We start from the raw sequence: 17662 nt of genomic DNA on the forward strand, positions 1-17662 counted from the left end.
GGCGCTGACAGTGGTTCAAAGGGTTTAAGGGTCTATTGCGGTTAAAATCGCGGCTTATATCCATCAAATCTCTAAAAGGGACCCCTGTTGGGAATGGGTTTTAATGATGTTGACAAAACAACATGTTTTTATTGACTAAAATCCCGGGCGCCAACAATTTCACGAACAACGAGGTATGAAATAGTAAGTTAGAGTACAGATGACTAAAGAAAGATAATCCTGTGATCATGGCTTTGCTTCCACCACCGTAAGGACGCCGTCGCCGTTCAGCGACACAATCCCTTGAGCCGATTTTCTCCACTCTACTGCAACCGTGGGTACCGCGCTTCGCAGAGGCTCTGACCATTTTTTGGATGCTTTGGAATATTGCTGCACCGTCACTCCGTTCGGCCCGCCAGTCAATAAAAATTGTCCAGTATAGTCCCAACTGATGGAATCTACGCGGTTTCCCGTTTCTAGCACTTTGATCTCCGCCGACTTGCGCAAATCCCATATTGAAACTGTTGAAGAGTTTTCAGTCACAGATGCTAGCCACGTGCCGTTCTCTGAGAAGAACAGAGCCTTGAGTGGGCCGCCGGCCGTGAAATTAGCTGCCCTTGTTCCGCTTTTGACATCGAAAATTTTAATCTGGCCGTCGGTACCACCAGCAGCGACAAGATGGCCATCAGGGTGGAATTTAACACAAGTTAAGGCTGCAGGAGGGGATTAGCCGTCGCAAAAATACATATTTCATGGATAACACGTACCAGCATCGCTGTAAATTTGGGTGATGACAGAATTGGCAGCAAGGTCGTAGAGAACATAGCTTTTATCCACGCCCACAGACGCAATGATATCGCCCGTAGCGTGCGTTACCAGTGAAGTTGCTTCGCCAGCATGTGAATTGAAGCTGGCAACCTCCGTGCCATTCTCAAATATCTTCACTGCGCCAGTCGAAGTCGCAACAGCCGCTTTGTCCCCTATCCATACTGCATCCGTGACAGCACCGTCAACTTTCAGCGACGATACTACCCGCTTCTCAGCCAGTGAATATATCCCAGCTACTCCATCAACACCTCCGACCAACACGAGATTTCCAGATTGATCGAGGGATAAGGACTTTCCGCCTGGGTAGAGAGCATCAGAGCTATCCGTCGGTTTGTACTCTTGTATCGTTTCTCCTGTGGCCCATTCATCTGGAACAGTCCGTTTGCGACGTGTTTTTGATAATCTATGCTACATTAATGCCGATCCCAGTGACAGATTAAATAAGAAAAAGTAAACATACTGCTCTTGTGTAGCTTCTACCCTAGCAATAACAGCAGGTGGCAGCCCAGTGCTATCTACTTGCATAGCATCGCCATTGCTGGGAACGCGACCTGCACCGACAGATACTTTCGACAAGGCGTCGCGAGCCTCATCTCTTTCCTTTGTCAGTCTTGCAATTACCCTGACGGCCGCATCGTGTTGGTAAAGGGCTGTGCTGAGTTCTTGTCGAGTCTGAGCCAGAGTTTGTTTCAAAGTATATGTTTCGAGTGCGAGCGCATCCCATTCTTCTTGGAAAACGCCTAGGAGGGACGGAATAGATGTGAGGGTAGGCGGACGTGGTCGAACTATGCGCGCGGTTTTGAGTTCTACCAGGTCCTCGACAGTAAGGTCCTCTCCACTAACTGGGTCTTTGCCATTCTCTGAGATGTATGCCTCGATAAGACGCTTCTCGAAAACATTACCTGCATCAATGTTTGTATATTAGCTGGAGTTTGAAGCCTAGGGATGAAGAGTTACGTACCGCTCTTTCGTGAAACAACAGGCACCTGCGGAGCTTCTCCGGAGACTGCGTGGAGATGTTAGCGACTTCAAGACGGCCAACAAGAGCGAAAAGTAGACTCACTTGCGCACAGCATGGTTGATGGACTTGCTCAGTCAGGGAATTGGCGTGAGGAGGGCCTATAAGGAGCTGCCAAAGTAAATTCGTGGTTGCTGATGTGCATTTGCAGGGGCCGGAACTCAAGTGGTTCCGTTCCGGAGATAGATAAGCATGTTGCCCTGGCAAAACTCCACGAAACGCTTGACTGTTCGACCGGGAAGTTTGCTTTATCGTTGCTAAGACTTATATGACGTTTATCTATACAATTCTTATATTCTAGTCCCAAACCGATCGCGGATAACCACGTCGCCGACTAGGATGAATTTGGATCTAAAGATATGATCAGTATTCCAACACTCAGCCCTTTCCAACCCTGACATTTAAGTCCCCAAGGGTCATCTGGTCCGCATGTTCATCTACATATCATGAGTTTCAATGCGAAGCATTTGAGTTATGGTACACTTTGCCTTGATTTCAGAACCCTTTCAATCTACTTCTTCTAATAACAATATAGAGAAAAACGAGCCTACATTTCTTCGAAAATTAAGAAGCGAATACGGCGATGGCAGTGGCTTTCGCAACGGCAGACCAAATCCACGTCCTACTAAGAAGAAGGATGCTGATGACGACGACGCCCCTACCTACGTGGACGAGGAAAGTAACGAGGTAATTTCCAAAGAGGAATATGATGCGTTGGTGAGAGGCGACGGCGATACCAAAGTCGCAGAAGACTCTGGAACTATTGAGAATGAGGATGAGGAAACTAAGTCAATCTATGATGGAAATGGCGGTGCACAAGGAGAATTGCAAAGTTCCCAGGCCAAACAAAAACAGCATTTTGCCGGGATTGGTGGCGCTAAAAAGCGAAAGCAAGCCAAAGTAATTGGAGAAGATGCAACTGAAGAAGCCTCTCGAAACGCTCAAACATCGCGGAAACCGAAAGCGAAAAAGAAAATTAAGCTATCATTTGACGATGACGACTAGCTATTCTATATTCAGCCGCAGGAAAACCTTAGTTTTTACTCAGTGAAGATGCGACTGGGAGCGGACGGCAAGTTTTGGGCTCTGTCTCAGAGAGATACTACTAGCATGAATCAGAGAGTGGTGTCTGAGAATATATAAAACCAGTTCTTCTCTTACTTTGCTTCCATCACGTTATCCTATCTTCAACGTGAAGGCAAGTCAAGAGAGGAATATAGTCGATTGCAACAGCACCTTCGGTTATGAGACATTCGAATGCACATAGCATAGGGAAGAGTATGCAATGCTTCACCTTTCATCAAAGACGGATGACTTCGTCAACAGAATGAGAGTAAGCCTAATATTGATATTCTGTAAAAATTGAAGATATTTAATCTCCATGGAATAGCTGACCGTGCGACAATATTTCGCTTACTAAACGAGCAACATCTTTTGGTGTGGTGGATTTAGTCGACCGTTTGTGAATCGCAGCCAGGTGCAAGGAGTTTCGTGTAGATAATGAGCTGCCTCTTCATTTAGATAGCAACAATTCATTTCTAATCAATCAAAACTTTCAAAACTCTTCTCCAATATCTCATTATCTACCTTTATTTTCTTGCGATCTTATGCATAGGTATTTTGCTCACTGATTAAGTAGATACTCAATGCTCATTTCTCATGCATCGCGATAGATTACTACGGTGGACCATACGGTCTCACAGCGCACAGTGTCGTCGTTCAACTGACTAATCCTCCATATAAAGTGCAAAACACTCAGCATAAAAATTGGCCTGCACCAAAGTTAGAACTATCCCAATATATTCTATTTGATTTGACATATATGATATGATTTGGGAGACTAAGAGAAGTGAATATTAGTGCTTGGATTTGTGAACACCTGCTACCCTGACTGAGCAGCGAGTGGGTCGTAGGTACTGCCCATCTTTGCTTGCAGTTCCTCCCCTCCTGCAAAACGTTATCCTCTGAAAAGTACTCCATGTATGTTTGGGGTGACCAGATTTCCCAATGCCTGTAGTTAATTTGGGTGATCTTGTCCGCCTTCAGCAGAAGGCGGAGGATATTAGAAATGCATGCTTCCCCTTCCCCGCTGTCAAGCGCCCCTCTGTCATAATCCGCAACCCATATATTAGATTTGGGCATGGGCTGACATTTCTAGCAGATATGTATCCTTGCACATGTCGTAAGTGACTTGAATGTCCACGCTATTTGGGGAACAATTTTTGAGATGAGTTCTACCTATAGGATCACGGGAAAACGTCCTTAACGGACAGTCTGATTGCTACAAATGGCATCATTTCGCCGAAGATGGCTGGGAAAATCCGCTACCTGGACTCCCGCCCAGATGAGCAATTACGCGGAATCACCATGGAGTCGTCTGCCATATCGCTTTATTTTTCTATGCTTAGAAGGGCATCCAAAGACGCAGACCCTGAACAAAAAGAATACCTGATCAATTTAATTGACTCGCCAGGCCATATCGATTTCAGCAGCGAAGTTTCCACAGCTTCTCGACTATGCGACGGCGCCCTTGTTTTAGTGGATGCCGTCGAAGGTGTTTGCAGCCAAACCGTCACTGTGTTGCGGCACACATGGGTTGAGCATCTAAAGCCAATCCTTGTTATCAATAAGCTAGATCGACTGGTTACAGAGTTGAAAATGACTCCCGCAGAGGCATATTTACATCTCAGCAAAGTGTTGGAGCAAGTGAATGCTGTCATTGGAAGCTTCTATCAAGGAGAGCGTATGGAGGAGGATTTACAGTGGCGAGAGAAAATGGAAGAACGAGTAAACGTAGCGGCTACCAAGGAGAATGGACGGACAAAGCAGCTGCCGGATAACATGGATGAGGCAATCTCGCAGGCTGAGTCAACTGAAAGTCAATTCGAAGAACCGGATGATGAAGATCTTTATTTTTCTCCAGAAAAAAATAACGTCATTTTCTGCAGCGCAACTGACGGATGGGCATTTACGATACGGCAATTTGCTGGATTGTATGAGAAAAAGCTTGGATTTAAAAGATCGCTTTTAGAAAAGTTTCTATGGGGAAATTTCTACCTCGATCCGAAAACCAAACGAGTGATTGGGCAAAAACATCTAAAGGGGAGGAATTTGAAGCCGTTGTTTGTCCAACTTGTTCTGGAAACTATATGGGCAGTTTACAATGCAACGACGGGTGGAGGGCAAGGAAAAGGGTAAGGGATGTTCTCCGTCTCCAGTAAATGCATATGAACTAACAGATGTTTGCCAGCGATTCCACACTTTTGGAAAAAATCACTAAATCACTAGGGATTGCTATCCCAGCCCATGTGCTGCGTTCACGAGATCCAAGGAATATTCTTATCGCGGTATTTTCCTCGTGGCTTCCGTTATCTACAGCAGTTTTAGTGTCTGTAATAGAATACCTTCCGAGCCCTCCAGTTGCGCAGGCAGCAAGGCTTCCAGACATGATTGAAGACTCCCCTGGTTCTGAGGCTATCAGCCCCCATGTTCGGGACGCAATGATAAACTTTAAAGCAGGAAAGAATGACCCTGTTGTGGCCTACGTCAGCAAAATGGTTTCTATACCTGAAAGTGAACTCCCTCAAAATACGCGGCGATCTGGAGGTATGTTAAGCCCGGAGGAAGCACGAGAAATGGCACGAAAGAAACGAGAGGAGATAGCGAAATTAGAGGCACAGAACGGCGGAGAAAAAGGTGCGGATAGCTTCGCCCAAATAACATCCGCTCTCCAAGATGCCAGCGTGGAAGATAGTGTGAAAGAGAAGGAAGATCCAGAGCACCTCATTGGCTTTGCACGCCTCTATTCCGGCACCCTTTCTGTTGGAGATTCCATCTACGTTATCCCTCCCAAGTTTTCACCATCACACCCCCATGCATCACCTGTCCCACAAAAAGTGGAAGTAAAAGCTCTTTACTTGTTTATGGGACGAAATCTAGAAAACCTGCAGAGTGTCCCGGCTGGTGTTGTCTTTGGAATCGCTGGTATGGAAGGCCATGTCCTCAAAACCGGAACACTTTGCAGTCAACTGGAGGGAGCCGTGAATCTAGCAGGAGTCACATTGTCCAGCCCTCCTATCGTTCGAGTTGCTCTCGAACCTGTCAATCCCTCCGATTTGAATAAGATGATCAATGGTCTAAAGCTACTAGAAAAAAGCGATCCTTGTGCGGTGTATGAAGTTCTTCCGAGTGGGGAGCACGTCATTCTCACTGCGGGGGAACTCCATCTCGAACGGTGCCTTAAAGATTTACGAGAACGTTTTGCCAAATGCGAAATCCAAGCTGGAGAAGCCATTGTGCCTTATCGCGAAACTACGATAAATGCGCCCGAGATGTCACCGCCAAAGAACCCCGACCTACCCCGAGGAACAGTTCTGAGTGTTTCGGCATCAAAGCAACTGACTATCCAGTTGAGGATATTCCCACTACCTGCGGAGGTCATTGAGTTCTTAACCAAACATGCAGCTACAATCAAACGATTCTACTCGGAAAGAAGGACAGTAACCAATACCACTTTGGAACAAAACGATGTGCATAACGATATAGATGATCAAGGTGATATCAACAGCGGCGACACGGCAGCTAGGAGGATCCTTTCACTTGAGGAGTTCAAGAAAGAACTGCAAAACGCTTTCGATGAATCCAAAGTCGACAAGGATATGTGGAAGGATGTCGTGAATAGAATTGTCGAGTTTGGCCCGAGACGGATAGGCCCTAACATCCTCGTCGACTCCACATCTACGAGCTCATGTGATAAATTGTGAGTGCGAAATCGAACATACCCATCTGACATCAAAGACACTGGCTAACAATTCAATGTTTTCCCCCCCATATTCCAGACTCCTCGACACCACAACCCGAAGCCCTCAAACCCAAGAGGCACGACAAACCACCTCACAAGCCTCAGCAGATCACCAGCGACGAAGCATGGGCCTATTTTCCGATAAGATCTCTTATGCATTCCAACTCGCCACTGCTCAGGGACCTCTCTGCAGCGAACCTATCCAGGGCATTGCCGTATTGATCGAGGACGTCTCCGTCACCAAGACGGGAGAGGAAGAGCTTGGCCGTTTTACCGGTGAAGTAATAAAATCCGCGCGAGACGCTGTCTGGCAAGGCTTCCTCGACTGGAGTCCCAGACTGCTCTTAGCCATGTACAGTTGCGAGATCCAAGCATCTAGTAAGTTGAAATTGCACCGCAGCCATTACCACCCATGGGTCGCCCGGACAACAGAGTCCCACTACATTGTCCAAAAATTGAAGAATGGAATTAAAAAGAAAATAATAATAATATCAACAACAATAATAATAATAATAATAAAAATAAATAAAGCCTCCCCAAAAATACTAACATCTCTTCCACCGCAACAGCCGAAGTCCTCGGCCGCGTCTACGGCGTCATAACACGACGACGAGGCCGCATCCTCTCCGAGACCATGAAAGAAGGCACGCCTTTCTTCACCATCCTCTCTCTCCTGCCCGTAGCGGAATCGTTCGGCTTCTCCGACGAGATCCGCAAACGCACCTCCGGCGCCGCCTCGCCACAGCTTATCTTTGCTGGTTTTGAAATGCTGGACGAAGACCCGTTCTGGGTGCCGGCGACTGAGGAAGAACTCGAGGATCTGGGTGAGTTGGCAGATCGCGAGAATGTGGCGAAGAGGTATATGGATCGGGTAAGGAGTAGGAAGGGATTGCTTGTCAAGGGAAAGAAGTTGGTGAAGGATGCAGAGAAGCAGAAGACGTTGAAGCGGTAAGTAGGGTCGGGATAGAGTATTGGGGGTACCAAAGGGAGGAGTGGACGTGAGTGATGGGTGGTAGTGGGTTTGGCTGCCCGGCTTGATTTTAGCTGCATCGTCTGCTTTTGTGTTGTTGCATACGGCTTTGGCAAAAAGGATATACAAATACAAGGAATACAAAGTAAAAATATCGCTCCTCCTCCTCAATTGGTTCGGCCTTATACTCTCAATCCCCTTAATGTCGCAAGCTCATGAAAGAGCACGTACGTTCGTTAGACTTTATTTTTCTAGAACCTCAACCTCGAATGAAAGCGAATCGACAAAGTTGGTAACGCTCTTACATAAAAAGAGGAAGAAAAGAAAAGAAAGAAAGAAAGAAAGAAAGAAAGAAAGAAAGAAAGAAAGAAAAATAACCCCCCTCAAAACGGCCTAGCAACCTTCCTCCCCTCCCTCTTCCCACTCTTCCCATCAACCATCTCCCTCCAGCTAACCGGCACAAGCACATTCCCCTCCTCACTCCTCCCCATAACAACACCCAGGTCATTCCTCGCCGTCGAGCAGTAGTAAAAGCTCTGATCGCCCAGCGAAATCACCACGGCCCGCACAATGTCGCCGACGCGGAACATCTCGTCCATCACGACGCGGTCCTTCTCCACGGCCCGCACATCTTCTTTGCGGATTAGGGCTTGGAAGCGGAGGTCGTCGGCGTTGAGGGGGTCGGCGTTCGTGGTGGAGAGAAGGGAGTGGGGCAGCTCGTCGGCGGCGGCGGCGGTGGTGGTGGCGGGGTAGGGGGAGGAGGGGTTGTCTTCGAGGACGACGAGGATGGAGAGGGTTGCTTGGCGCTTCTGGACGCGGGTGACGCGAGCGAGGACGACGGAGTCTACGGCAGGGAGGGTGTTATATTTGTATCTTTTGTGTCTTTTCGTCGTTGAGGGTGTGGTTGTGGAGGGTGTTGTGTTTGGAGGCTTTTGCGGCTGTTGTTGTATATAGTTTGTGCTGCTGCTCTTAGGATTATCCCCAGTCACAGCTGTGTAATTCCCCGCAACCGTTTGTGTCTGCGCAAAGGATCGTGCGACCGATACAAGTGTTCTTTGCTGTTTACTAATTGCTTGTTGCTGGTACTGTTGTCTCGACAACTCCTCCTCCCCCTTCTGTATAACGACCGGGCCGGCTATCGAGGCGCAGACAAAAGAATGTTGGATGTGGGTTCCGGGGCCCGGAATGAACGATGATATGGGACCAAGCCGCTGGCCTGGGACGGCAATCGATGGAACAGAGCCCGTGGCCGTCATCTAAAATTGTTTCTTCGTTTTGATGGGGAAAACGTAGGGCAAAAGCTCAAACGATCGCTGGCTGGCAGGAAGCAAAAGAGGCTAGAACACTCAAGAGAAAATCCCCCAATTGAAAAATTCTTGTTATTCCTTCAGGGCGATTTTCTTATAGAGGGGGTGTGGGTGGTTTTAAATGGCCAGCGCATACAAATTTTCGATGGTATTCGAGTCTTTTTTTTTTTTTGGAAACTGAGAGCGGCTATCGTAGACGCGCGTCTAATGCTATGGAACATGCGGGAGATGACATCATCCCTTTCGGAGCTTTGACAGCTTCAGGCCAATGAATAAAGTGTAAAGACGAGGGATTGTGACAGCTTCAACAAGGGACTAACAATCCTCATCTCATAAGTACCCGTACATAGAATGCAATGCATTGCTCATATCTACTGTCTCTGCATTTTTGAATAACAAACGTATAGATACTAGCTGTCCTATGAATAATAACACACAGATTCTCTTGCCCTTTTCAGCACGTCACATCCCCTTCATCAGAGAACTCTTCCTAACTACTAACTACAAACAGCAATATCCTTCTATCTCTCCCTTTCCCATTCTCACTATATACCTCATTCGCTAATAAAAAAAAATTAATTATATAATGCATGGAGCGTATCGGAATATGCTTATGCTACCCACTCATCTCAATAACAGCCAGGGGTCATCATCTCCTACTGGAACCTTTTCACAAGCTAATACTAATTCACCATTATCATCAGTGGAATGGAGACGGAAGAAAGTAAAGGTATAAAGGTGAATACAAAACAGAAACAAATAGGAAAAAGAAAAAAGAAAAAGAAAAAGGACACAGAAGAAAAACGATATACCAAAGGGAATATGTGTAAAAAGAACAGCGAAAAAAAGGATAGGAAAAATGAAGAATATAAAAACTGATCGGCGTAGGCAGACAAGAAAGAATACAAGAAGAGAGAACCTCTTCCAAGAGCCAGTATTGGCTCTTGTCTTGAACAAACGTAACAGGAGAGCGGAGGGAAAGAAACATGGGCACAAGGAAAGCAGAAAGCACAAACACAAAACGAAAAAAAAAAAATATATCCGATAGAGGGTTGATTAAACCCCTATAGAGCAAATGTAAAAACAAAAACAAAAGCCACCAAACGCAAGCAACATGCCCTCGCGGAACTCCTTGCGAGATGGAAAATATGAGTAGCGGGCGGAATAAACACTATTAGGGAAAAGATATATGGTGATGTCGAAAATACCACAATACCGTGAGCACCACACTACCAATGAAGCTAGACAAGGAAGCCAATCATTGCTCAACCTTCAACGAGTATTTGTTTAGGCCCCTGGCCAAGCAACTCTAGTGACCGTCGCGCCAAAGCGACAACCTCACCTTCATCATCCTCACCGCCTTCTTCTTCGTCAGATTCGACATTCTTATCAGCAATCGCCTTAACCATATCAACAATATCTTCTGAGCGAGTAATATAGCCTTGTAACCGCTTATCTTCGGATTCAAGGAGCTGGAGCAGAGTCCAGATTGCGATGTGCTGGAAAGTTGGGTCACCACTCGCCAGAAACCGGCTTAGGTATCCGTGAATGCCGCCGTTCGGCTCTGACCAATCTCTCACGAATATAGAGTAGTCACCAACTAGCTTGATTTAGTTTCCATCTGTTCTATATTGTAGATATAAATTGAGTGATTAAGGAAGATAAACTAACCTTTGGAAGACAAGTTCCCCAACGCAGCAGCACTATTTCCTTGCACTTCTATGCTTTCTGAATCCGTCAGAGGAATCAAAACATCAAAAACGCCGAGTTTTAGAAGGTGCGATTTCAGCTCGTCACTAAGAGCGAGAACTGCAATTGCAGCCGTCATCTCAGACTGCACGCTCAAGGGCACTTTCAAAACAAGTTCCTTGCATTTCTGCACGGCACCTGCTTGAAGGACTAGCTCCTTATTGCGATCTGAACTAGCCGCCAAATTCCGTAAGGTGGAGATGGCGTGGCACTGAATTTCCTCATTGTCTATCGAACCGAGTAGATCCACGAGTGGTTTTAAGAATCCCGCGTCAATAATTGGCGATTCGTTGTGGGGATGTATAGAAATATTTCGGATGCATGCAACTGCTGAGAGGATGAGGGGGAGGTATGATGACTGAAGCAGCCTGAGTAATGGTGCAAGGCCTCGAGCACGGACTATCTCAAGTTGATATTTCTCATCGGAGGCAAGATTTCTCAGGGCCAGGGCAGCTTGGCATTGTACTTTGGGAGTGGAAGAGTCCATGAGCTGGACGAGGGATTGAACAAGGCGGGACTCTGTTTGTGCGAGCTTCTTTCTATTGTCTGAGTCCACTGCAATATTGCTAAGCGCCGTTGTACAGTAGTACTGAACATCGACATCGGAGGAAGAGAGTAGTTGCACTAAAACAGGTATGGCACCGGCGATGACTAGTTGCTGTCTATTTTCATCTAGAATCAAGAAGAAAAACGAAAGATATTAGACTCTTGTATGGGCCACCTTTGTGTGCATTTTGCATCAATAATAATAAATAGGCATACCGGAATGGGTCATGTTTAGTAGGGCCCCGGTGGCATTCCGTTGTACACGCATGTCTTTTGATTTCGCCAGTCTTGTCAAAGGCCCAAGAGCACCTGATCGCGCAATTTTGGCTTTGTTATCTTCGTGGGTGGCTAGGTTGGTGATGCACCCGACGGCATTGCATTGTACTTCGACATTGGGTGACATCATTTGCCGTATTAGAGGTGCCAGCCCCCCAAGCAGGACGATGTTAACCTTGTTTTCCGCTACAATATGGTGAGCTTCTCGGTGTGAAGGAAGGGGGAGGGAGTCATTATATGACCATACGTACTATTGACAGCGAGATTCCCCAAAGCTGCGCTCGCCGCTCGTTGTACTTCGATATCGGGGCTCTGGAGGAGGAATAGAATAGGTTCAAGGGTTTCTCTATTGACTTCCCGGACATCTAAACCACAAAAAGGCTAACTCAGTATATGCAGCAAGGAGCCATCAACCCCACAGGTCTTCCCGGATAGGGACAGACGAACCTCTTTCCGTGATCTCAGCGAACGTTAAGCTAGCACTTCGTTGGAGGTCAACATTGTCTGAGTATACTAGGGTGCTAAGAGCACTGAGCGGCTCTCCACTGAAGAAATCGGTTTCATTTCGCTAGTATTGATGTAGAAATCAGTATGGCAATAAATGAAATGGTGCTGCAGCGAGCGATAGAAGGCCGATGGGGAGGCGGGGGTTGTGGGAAGAGAGGTGTCAGTAAACATACGTTCTCGAGATACTGGAGCAAATCAGCGACAGCTTCGCGTTCGTTATCAGCCAGGATGGGTTCGTAGAGACCATCCCTAGATCGACCTTTGATGGGAGCCAGTAAATAAGATATACGGCACCATCTATCGATCTTGGAGTAGGTACCTGTTAGGCAGGCCAAGCAAGCATTCCCCATCTCTCTCGCGCACGATGGACCAGTCCCCAAGGGACCAGATGGATCCTCCGGAGATGACTGGCCAGAAAGGGGAGCAGCTTGGAAACGGCGAGGCGAGCTGTAGCCGCGGTAGGATTTCTATTTTTATTTATTTCTTTATGTAAATATTTACGTTCGCTTCGATAATATCGCTCCCACGGGATTGGATGCTGGAGAGGAGCGGGGAGCGGTGACGGGACGAGAGAAGCAACTGGGTCGGTTGATATGAAACCAGCGGCCGGCAGGCTTTGGAAGACTGTGGAAGACCTTGGACTTCCAGGTCTTTGTGGGAGGGGATCGACTGGCTAGGCGCCCGGGAACCTGAAGAAGATGCTGTGGGGGAGAGGCAGGAAAGGCGCGTGATTGGGGTAGGGTAGCGCAAGCAGCATGAGGGAAGAAGAGAGAGGAGGGTGTGTGGAGGAAGGGCGGGAGGGAGGGAGTTGAATGGTGAATGTGGGCAGTAGCAGAGATAGTCTTGTGATTGGAGCAGAACAGAACAGGGTCTATGTCATGGGAGATGGCGGTGGTTGATGCCGACTTGGCTTCAAGTTGGGATGTTGGATGTTGTCGAGGAGATGCAAGAGCTGGAGGTGACGGAGGAGGATCAGCGACTGGACGGGAAGCCACCAATCGCAGCGCGGGCGGGAAGCCGCACACCAGACAGCTGTGGATGTGTGTCTGTGTCTGTGTCTGTGTCTGTGTCTATGGCAAGGAACGAGGGACTGCACAAGATCGCATACAACTATGGCGTATTATGCATTTCGAATTTTTATTCTGGATGGTAGTTATTTACTTCTCACCTTCCCTGCTGACGGTGTTGCTGAATCATGTGGTGTGTCCTCGCTCTCTCTCTCCACGCCAGGCGGCTAGGCCTAACGAGTAACTTAAATAAAGATAACCGTTAACTAGTTAAACGATCGAGTCAATCAATACATTCCGCGATGCCCTTGACTTGATAGTGCTAAGACCTCTGTTTATTCAACAGGCGTGTTATTGGTTCGATCGGTCGCCCAGCCAGCAATGGTCCAGAGCTGCCAGCCTTGAAATCGCTCTGCCTATCAACAAGGGCCCCTGCGATGCACGAAACTCGGAACTCCATCCAAGACACAAAATCTATCAGCCATCTGCTCCCGGTGGCGGACATTTGGTTCTCTTAGCCCAAGTCTGCCACTTCTCTATCCTTGAAAATTTAACTGGCGTTACGACTTGAAACGATCAGAGCCTGCGTCATATGGATCTTATGTATAATAAACGAAGCAGAGTAAAAGAGGTAGAAGAAACGATGAGAACTGTGACGACGAAAAACCGTCATTCATCAACATCCACCGTAATCAACCTCCTGTCAAGAATTACATGTCTACTACCAATATCTTTTTACCGTTACCAAAGATTCCAAGTCACACAGCTCTCCCCTGTAACTGTTGAGATGATAGCGCTCTCCATTGGTTTTCCCTAGTTATTTTTAAAACAAGGCAAGAAAGTCTCCCAAGATAATTTCCAGGATTTTGCAGAATCCAGCTGTCATGTCGTCTGGCAGTGCCGTGGAAAACGAATTTAATTAACGGGAGCTCGACATGACTTTGCCAGTCTCTCTATATTTTATATTTGTATGGCGCAAAACTGTTTTATAGCCGGGAGTTGATGATATCGACGACTGTTTGTCTTGGCGTTAGTAAATATAACATGTTGGGGCCATGGCATGCAAAAGAGGGCGATGGAAGGAATAACAAAAGTTGAAGATAATAAAATAACATACAGGCTGGCTTCAAGCTAGCCCCTCCAACCAAGAATCCATCAACATCGGGCTGCTGTGCCAGATCCCTGCAGTTCTTTTCCGTAACGCTTCCTCCATAGATCACACGGACATTCTCTGCGGTATCGGCGGAGATCTTATCACCCAGCCACTTGCGGATCGAAGCATGGACTTCCTGTGCCTGTTCCGTGGTAGCAACCTTGCCCGTTCCAATAGCCCTGTAGGAATTGAAAGAAAATGCCATCAGCATGGTTGGTTTGTTTTTTGAAAATTTTGCAAAACGATCAAGAGGGTGTGAAGTAGTTGGGTAACGCGATATGGAGCGTGAACTCAGTACCAGATTGGTTCATAGGCAATAACGACCTTCGACCAGTCCCGAGAAGAAAGCCTCTCGGCAACAGCGTTCAATTGGCGTGTCACAACATCCAAGGTCTTGCCAGCTTCGCGTTCCTACATACGGAAAATTCTGACGTCAGTTCCCGCCGATAAAAATGAACCAGTAACGTTAAAATCTCTATTTTGTTTCTTGTCTTCAAAGCGGCAGAAATCCCGAGAAGCCACAGAGAGGGGCAACTGCGTACCTCAAGAGATTCTCCAATGCAGAGAATTACACTAAGGCCGCCATCAATGGCAGCTTTTGTCTTGCGAGCAACGAACTAGACTCCCATGAATTAGTCAGAAGAAACTTCTTCGCGAAAAGAAATAGTAGCTACGATCACCACCTCTGGGGCAAGAAACGCACGTCCTGAAACCCCTAGATGGATAAAACGTTGGTAGGACATATCTACGCACATCATCATCCTCTTCAGGATAACCCTTCGTTCGCTGTGTCCGACCAGAGTCCACTCAATTTTCCATCCTTGAGCTGATCCACGCTCAGTTCCCCAGTGAAAGCACCGTTGGGCTTATCAAACACATTCTGCGCAGAAACAGAAAACTTCCCGTTCGAAAGCTCGCGCGCTAGCACCAAGTAAATCGCAGGTGGGGCGATGACGACTTCAGTATTGGGGTCGAGACTTGCGGATTTGAGGTTGGCGATGATTTGGGTTATAGTTTGTATAGTGCCGTTCCTAGGGATATTGGAGGACAGAAGCAATTGGTTAGTTTGTTATGGGTAATTTGAGAAGAAGTTGTTCGGGGAGGGTCCAGCGAATGCGGGTTTTTGACTAGGGGATAGAACTTGGATTACATTTTGAAGTTTCCACCGACAAAGAATTTGCGAGCCATGGTGACTGACTGACGATTTTATATCCAGCGACGAGGAAATGGCGAGAAGGAAATGGCGAGATTAGCTATATTAGATAAATTTTGATTATCAGCTGGTTCGTGATGAAAGCCCTGAGTCGAAGGAAGAAGTTTTCTCTGTCCGTCAGTCGCAATTGAATTGAAACCATTGAACCGAGCGAGGAGAAAGCCGGATATTGATACCGAACCTTAGATGCAGCAGAATGTGGAGCAGGAGGAATAATAACAGAGAATGTGAGCAACAGTTGAAGTCGGAAAACTGACGGGAAAAGCTTCAAGCAATATGGATCGGCGACAGAAACCGGTAGGCGGGGCAGGTATGGGAATGACATAATAGGGGAGTTCTTGGCACTTGCCCCGCCATCGAGAATGCTGGTGGAACAGCTTCTACAGACTCATACGGGCTCAAGAAGCACTCACTATATTGTGGCCACATTATTTACTTAACAGGATTAGAAAATGGCAAATTGAAAAAGAAAATAAAGCTTCATAAGTTCCATAAATAACTACAAACTTGAACTCCGGACGAAGAGATCACTAACACAAGCAAAGAATAGAATAAAATACAGCAAGACAGCATGATACATTTTTGGCCTGAAATCTCACTAGATGGAATCATTATGTAGAATATTGGAAATAGGCATCAAGAATCAAATAGAGAATAAAACAGCAAAAGGGATAAAATAGAAGAAATACTTCACTCACAATGATCAGTAACAAATATAACATTAGCTCGTGTTGAGGCTGTGGTATTCAGGGATCTGTCGATTTTGATACCGATTTCAATAACCAGAAAAAAGAAGTATACCAAGACAAATAACCATTGCAAACATGTGTCATTTTGCACATTAACCAATCCAGGGGGAAGCAGGCAACCATAATAATATAACACGATGCACACATCCAACCTGAGCCATAGTCCTAAATACTGAGCTGGCACATCCTGTTCCAAACCTAGCATATCCTTACCAAATACCATAGAAACTCCAAAAAAGAAACCAAAAAGGGAGAAAAAGTTCAACATGTTCAGGCAAAGGAGGGTGAAACGCAAGGGAAAATTGCACCACAATTTCGGCCGATTTCAGCGGCGATACGTCGCATAGTGGTTTTGTTGTGGTTGCTCCATCTGAGGATGATGACGGGAAGCCATGCGCTCACTGTCAATTGGCCCAAAACCCATGGGAGCGGGGTTAACTCTCTCACGACCGAAGGGGTCCGGGTCGTTGAATGCATCGTCAACTAATTTATCCTGATGTTGGTGATATGGCGGACCACTCCCATCCATTTGGTTAAGATCCGCCATCCTTGCATATTGATCAAAACGGTCCTCTCGTGGCAATGGAGTGGTGTGATGATCTGCAGCGACCTTGGGTTGAGCGTGGTGTGTGTGCACTTGAACGCCCTGGTCCCAGCGTCGACGATGGCTCTCCTGTTCCCGTCCACGCTTATCGCGCACGTAATCGCCTAACGACCGTTCTCGTTCATGCTTGGCACGCTCCCAGTTTTTGTCATGGCCGATATCGTCCCGGATATGGGTATTGGCGTATCTCGTCGGAGGTGGAAGTGTATGTGTACTGCGGGGGGAAGGAGGAACCCCATGACGGTCTCGTCGGTTATTGGATGTTGGGTGTGCCTGCGGCGAAATTACAAGATGTGACACAGGCGCCGAGTGAAGGCGGCGATCATGTCTTCGTTTAAACATACTGTTTTCTGGGTAAATATCCACTTCTCCATACGGATAATGCGCTTGTTCAGGACGGTGATGCTCCTTATACCGTAAATACCTGTTTTCAGGGCGGTGGTGCAGCCGGTAGAGAGGATCAGCGCGGTGACCCCTGGAGGCGGTGCGCTGCAGTCTTCCAACGCTTCGCTTTGAGGCGCATACTTATCGTGTTCATCGAATAACGAATCATCTGTAGTTACTGAACTCGCATCTTCGAATTCGTCAAAAAGCACAGACTCATTGTCATCAATACTGCTGTCCCCGTCTCGAAAGTCTCCATGTCCCATGGCCTCATGTGGAAGTGTCTTACTCGCATGTAAAATTTTAGGTGAGCTTTGCTTGGTGCGACGCTGTTTTCGATATCCTTGCACAAAATTCGGAAGACGTTGTGGCTGCGGCACTGATGATCGCTGTCGCGGATTATCGTTCGGGTGGAGAATAGGTGGGTGTGGAGGTGGAGGTAATTTATTGGGTTCAAATTCCGAGCCATTATTTATTATTTGAACATCAATGGTGATGGCCATTGACTGCCTTGCCATGTGACTATGTTGCTGTGTTGGTATGCTGACAGTTGAGCGTGACCGCTCGGCTG

General features: G+C 47.0%; 8 protein-coding genes across 8 annotated transcripts; 3 read left to right on the top strand and 5 right to left on the bottom strand.

Moving 5' to 3' along the window:
• Nucleotides 1–105: 105 nt before the first annotated feature.
• HCBG_01593 (cell cycle control protein) lies at nt 106–1900 on the bottom strand (the record flags this gene model as incomplete). Its single annotated transcript, XM_045428642.1, has 5 exons — nt 106–692; nt 747–1210; nt 1268–1709; nt 1769–1813; nt 1871–1900. The coding sequence occupies 5 exons, from the start codon at nt 1881–1883 to the stop codon at nt 226–228; spliced, it is 1431 nt and encodes a 476-aa protein (XP_045290428.1).
• Nucleotides 1901–2097: 197 nt separating this feature from the next.
• Nucleotides 2098–2952, top strand: HCBG_01594 (uncharacterized protein; the record flags this gene model as incomplete). The annotated part of the gene is made up of 2 exons (XM_045428643.1): nt 2098–2302; nt 2361–2952. The coding sequence occupies 2 exons, from the start codon at nt 2272–2274 to the stop codon at nt 2828–2830; spliced, it is 501 nt and encodes a 166-aa protein (XP_045290429.1).
• A 1180-nt stretch (nt 2953–4132) lies between these two features.
• Nucleotides 4133–7743, top strand: HCBG_01595 (translocation elongation factor; the record flags this gene model as incomplete). The annotated part of the gene is made up of 4 exons (XM_045428644.1): nt 4133–5019; nt 5076–6584; nt 6664–7004; nt 7196–7743. 4 exons carry the CDS (start codon nt 4133–4135, stop codon nt 7576–7578), a joined length of 3120 nt encoding a protein of 1039 aa, XP_045290430.1.
• Nucleotides 7744–7979: 236 nt separating this feature from the next.
• Nucleotides 7980–8852, bottom strand: HCBG_01596 (3'-5' exoribonuclease CSL4; the record flags this gene model as incomplete). The annotated part of the gene is made up of 1 exon (XM_045428645.1): nt 7980–8852. The coding sequence occupies one exon, from the start codon at nt 8850–8852 to the stop codon at nt 7980–7982; it is 873 nt and encodes a 290-aa protein (XP_045290431.1).
• A 324-nt stretch (nt 8853–9176) lies between these two features.
• HCBG_01597 (armadillo repeat protein) lies at nt 9177–12331 on the bottom strand (the record flags this gene model as incomplete). The annotated part of the gene is made up of 6 exons (XM_045428646.1): nt 9177–10503; nt 10575–11324; nt 11415–11660; nt 11726–11839; nt 11922–12042; nt 12155–12331. 6 exons carry the CDS (start codon nt 12329–12331, stop codon nt 10169–10171), a joined length of 1743 nt encoding a protein of 580 aa, XP_045290432.1.
• Nucleotides 12332–12879: 548 nt separating this feature from the next.
• Nucleotides 12880–13559, top strand: HCBG_01598 (uncharacterized protein; the record flags this gene model as incomplete). Its single annotated transcript, XM_045428647.1, has 2 exons — nt 12880–13098; nt 13335–13559. 2 exons carry the CDS (start codon nt 12880–12882, stop codon nt 13557–13559), a joined length of 444 nt encoding a protein of 147 aa, XP_045290433.1.
• Nucleotides 13094–15329, bottom strand: HCBG_01599 (triosephosphate isomerase; the record flags this gene model as incomplete). The annotated part of the gene is made up of 7 exons (XM_045428648.1): nt 13094–14003; nt 14106–14320; nt 14440–14552; nt 14684–14758; nt 14895–14947; nt 15000–15172; nt 15292–15329. 7 exons carry the CDS (start codon nt 15327–15329, stop codon nt 13975–13977), a joined length of 696 nt encoding a protein of 231 aa, XP_045290434.1.
• A 499-nt stretch (nt 15330–15828) lies between these two features.
• On the bottom strand, nt 15829–17594 carry HCBG_01600 (uncharacterized protein; the record flags this gene model as incomplete). Its single annotated transcript, XM_045428649.1, has 2 exons — nt 15829–16980; nt 17052–17594. 2 exons carry the CDS (start codon nt 17592–17594, stop codon nt 16429–16431), a joined length of 1095 nt encoding a protein of 364 aa, XP_045290435.1.
• Between the last annotated feature and the right edge of the window lie 68 nt (nt 17595–17662).

Source organism: Histoplasma capsulatum, assembly GCF_000150115.1.
Source record: "Histoplasma capsulatum G186AR genomic scaffold supercont2.2, whole genome shotgun sequence".
Classification (NCBI taxonomy): domain Eukaryota; kingdom Fungi; phylum Ascomycota; class Eurotiomycetes; order Onygenales; family Ajellomycetaceae; genus Histoplasma; species Histoplasma capsulatum.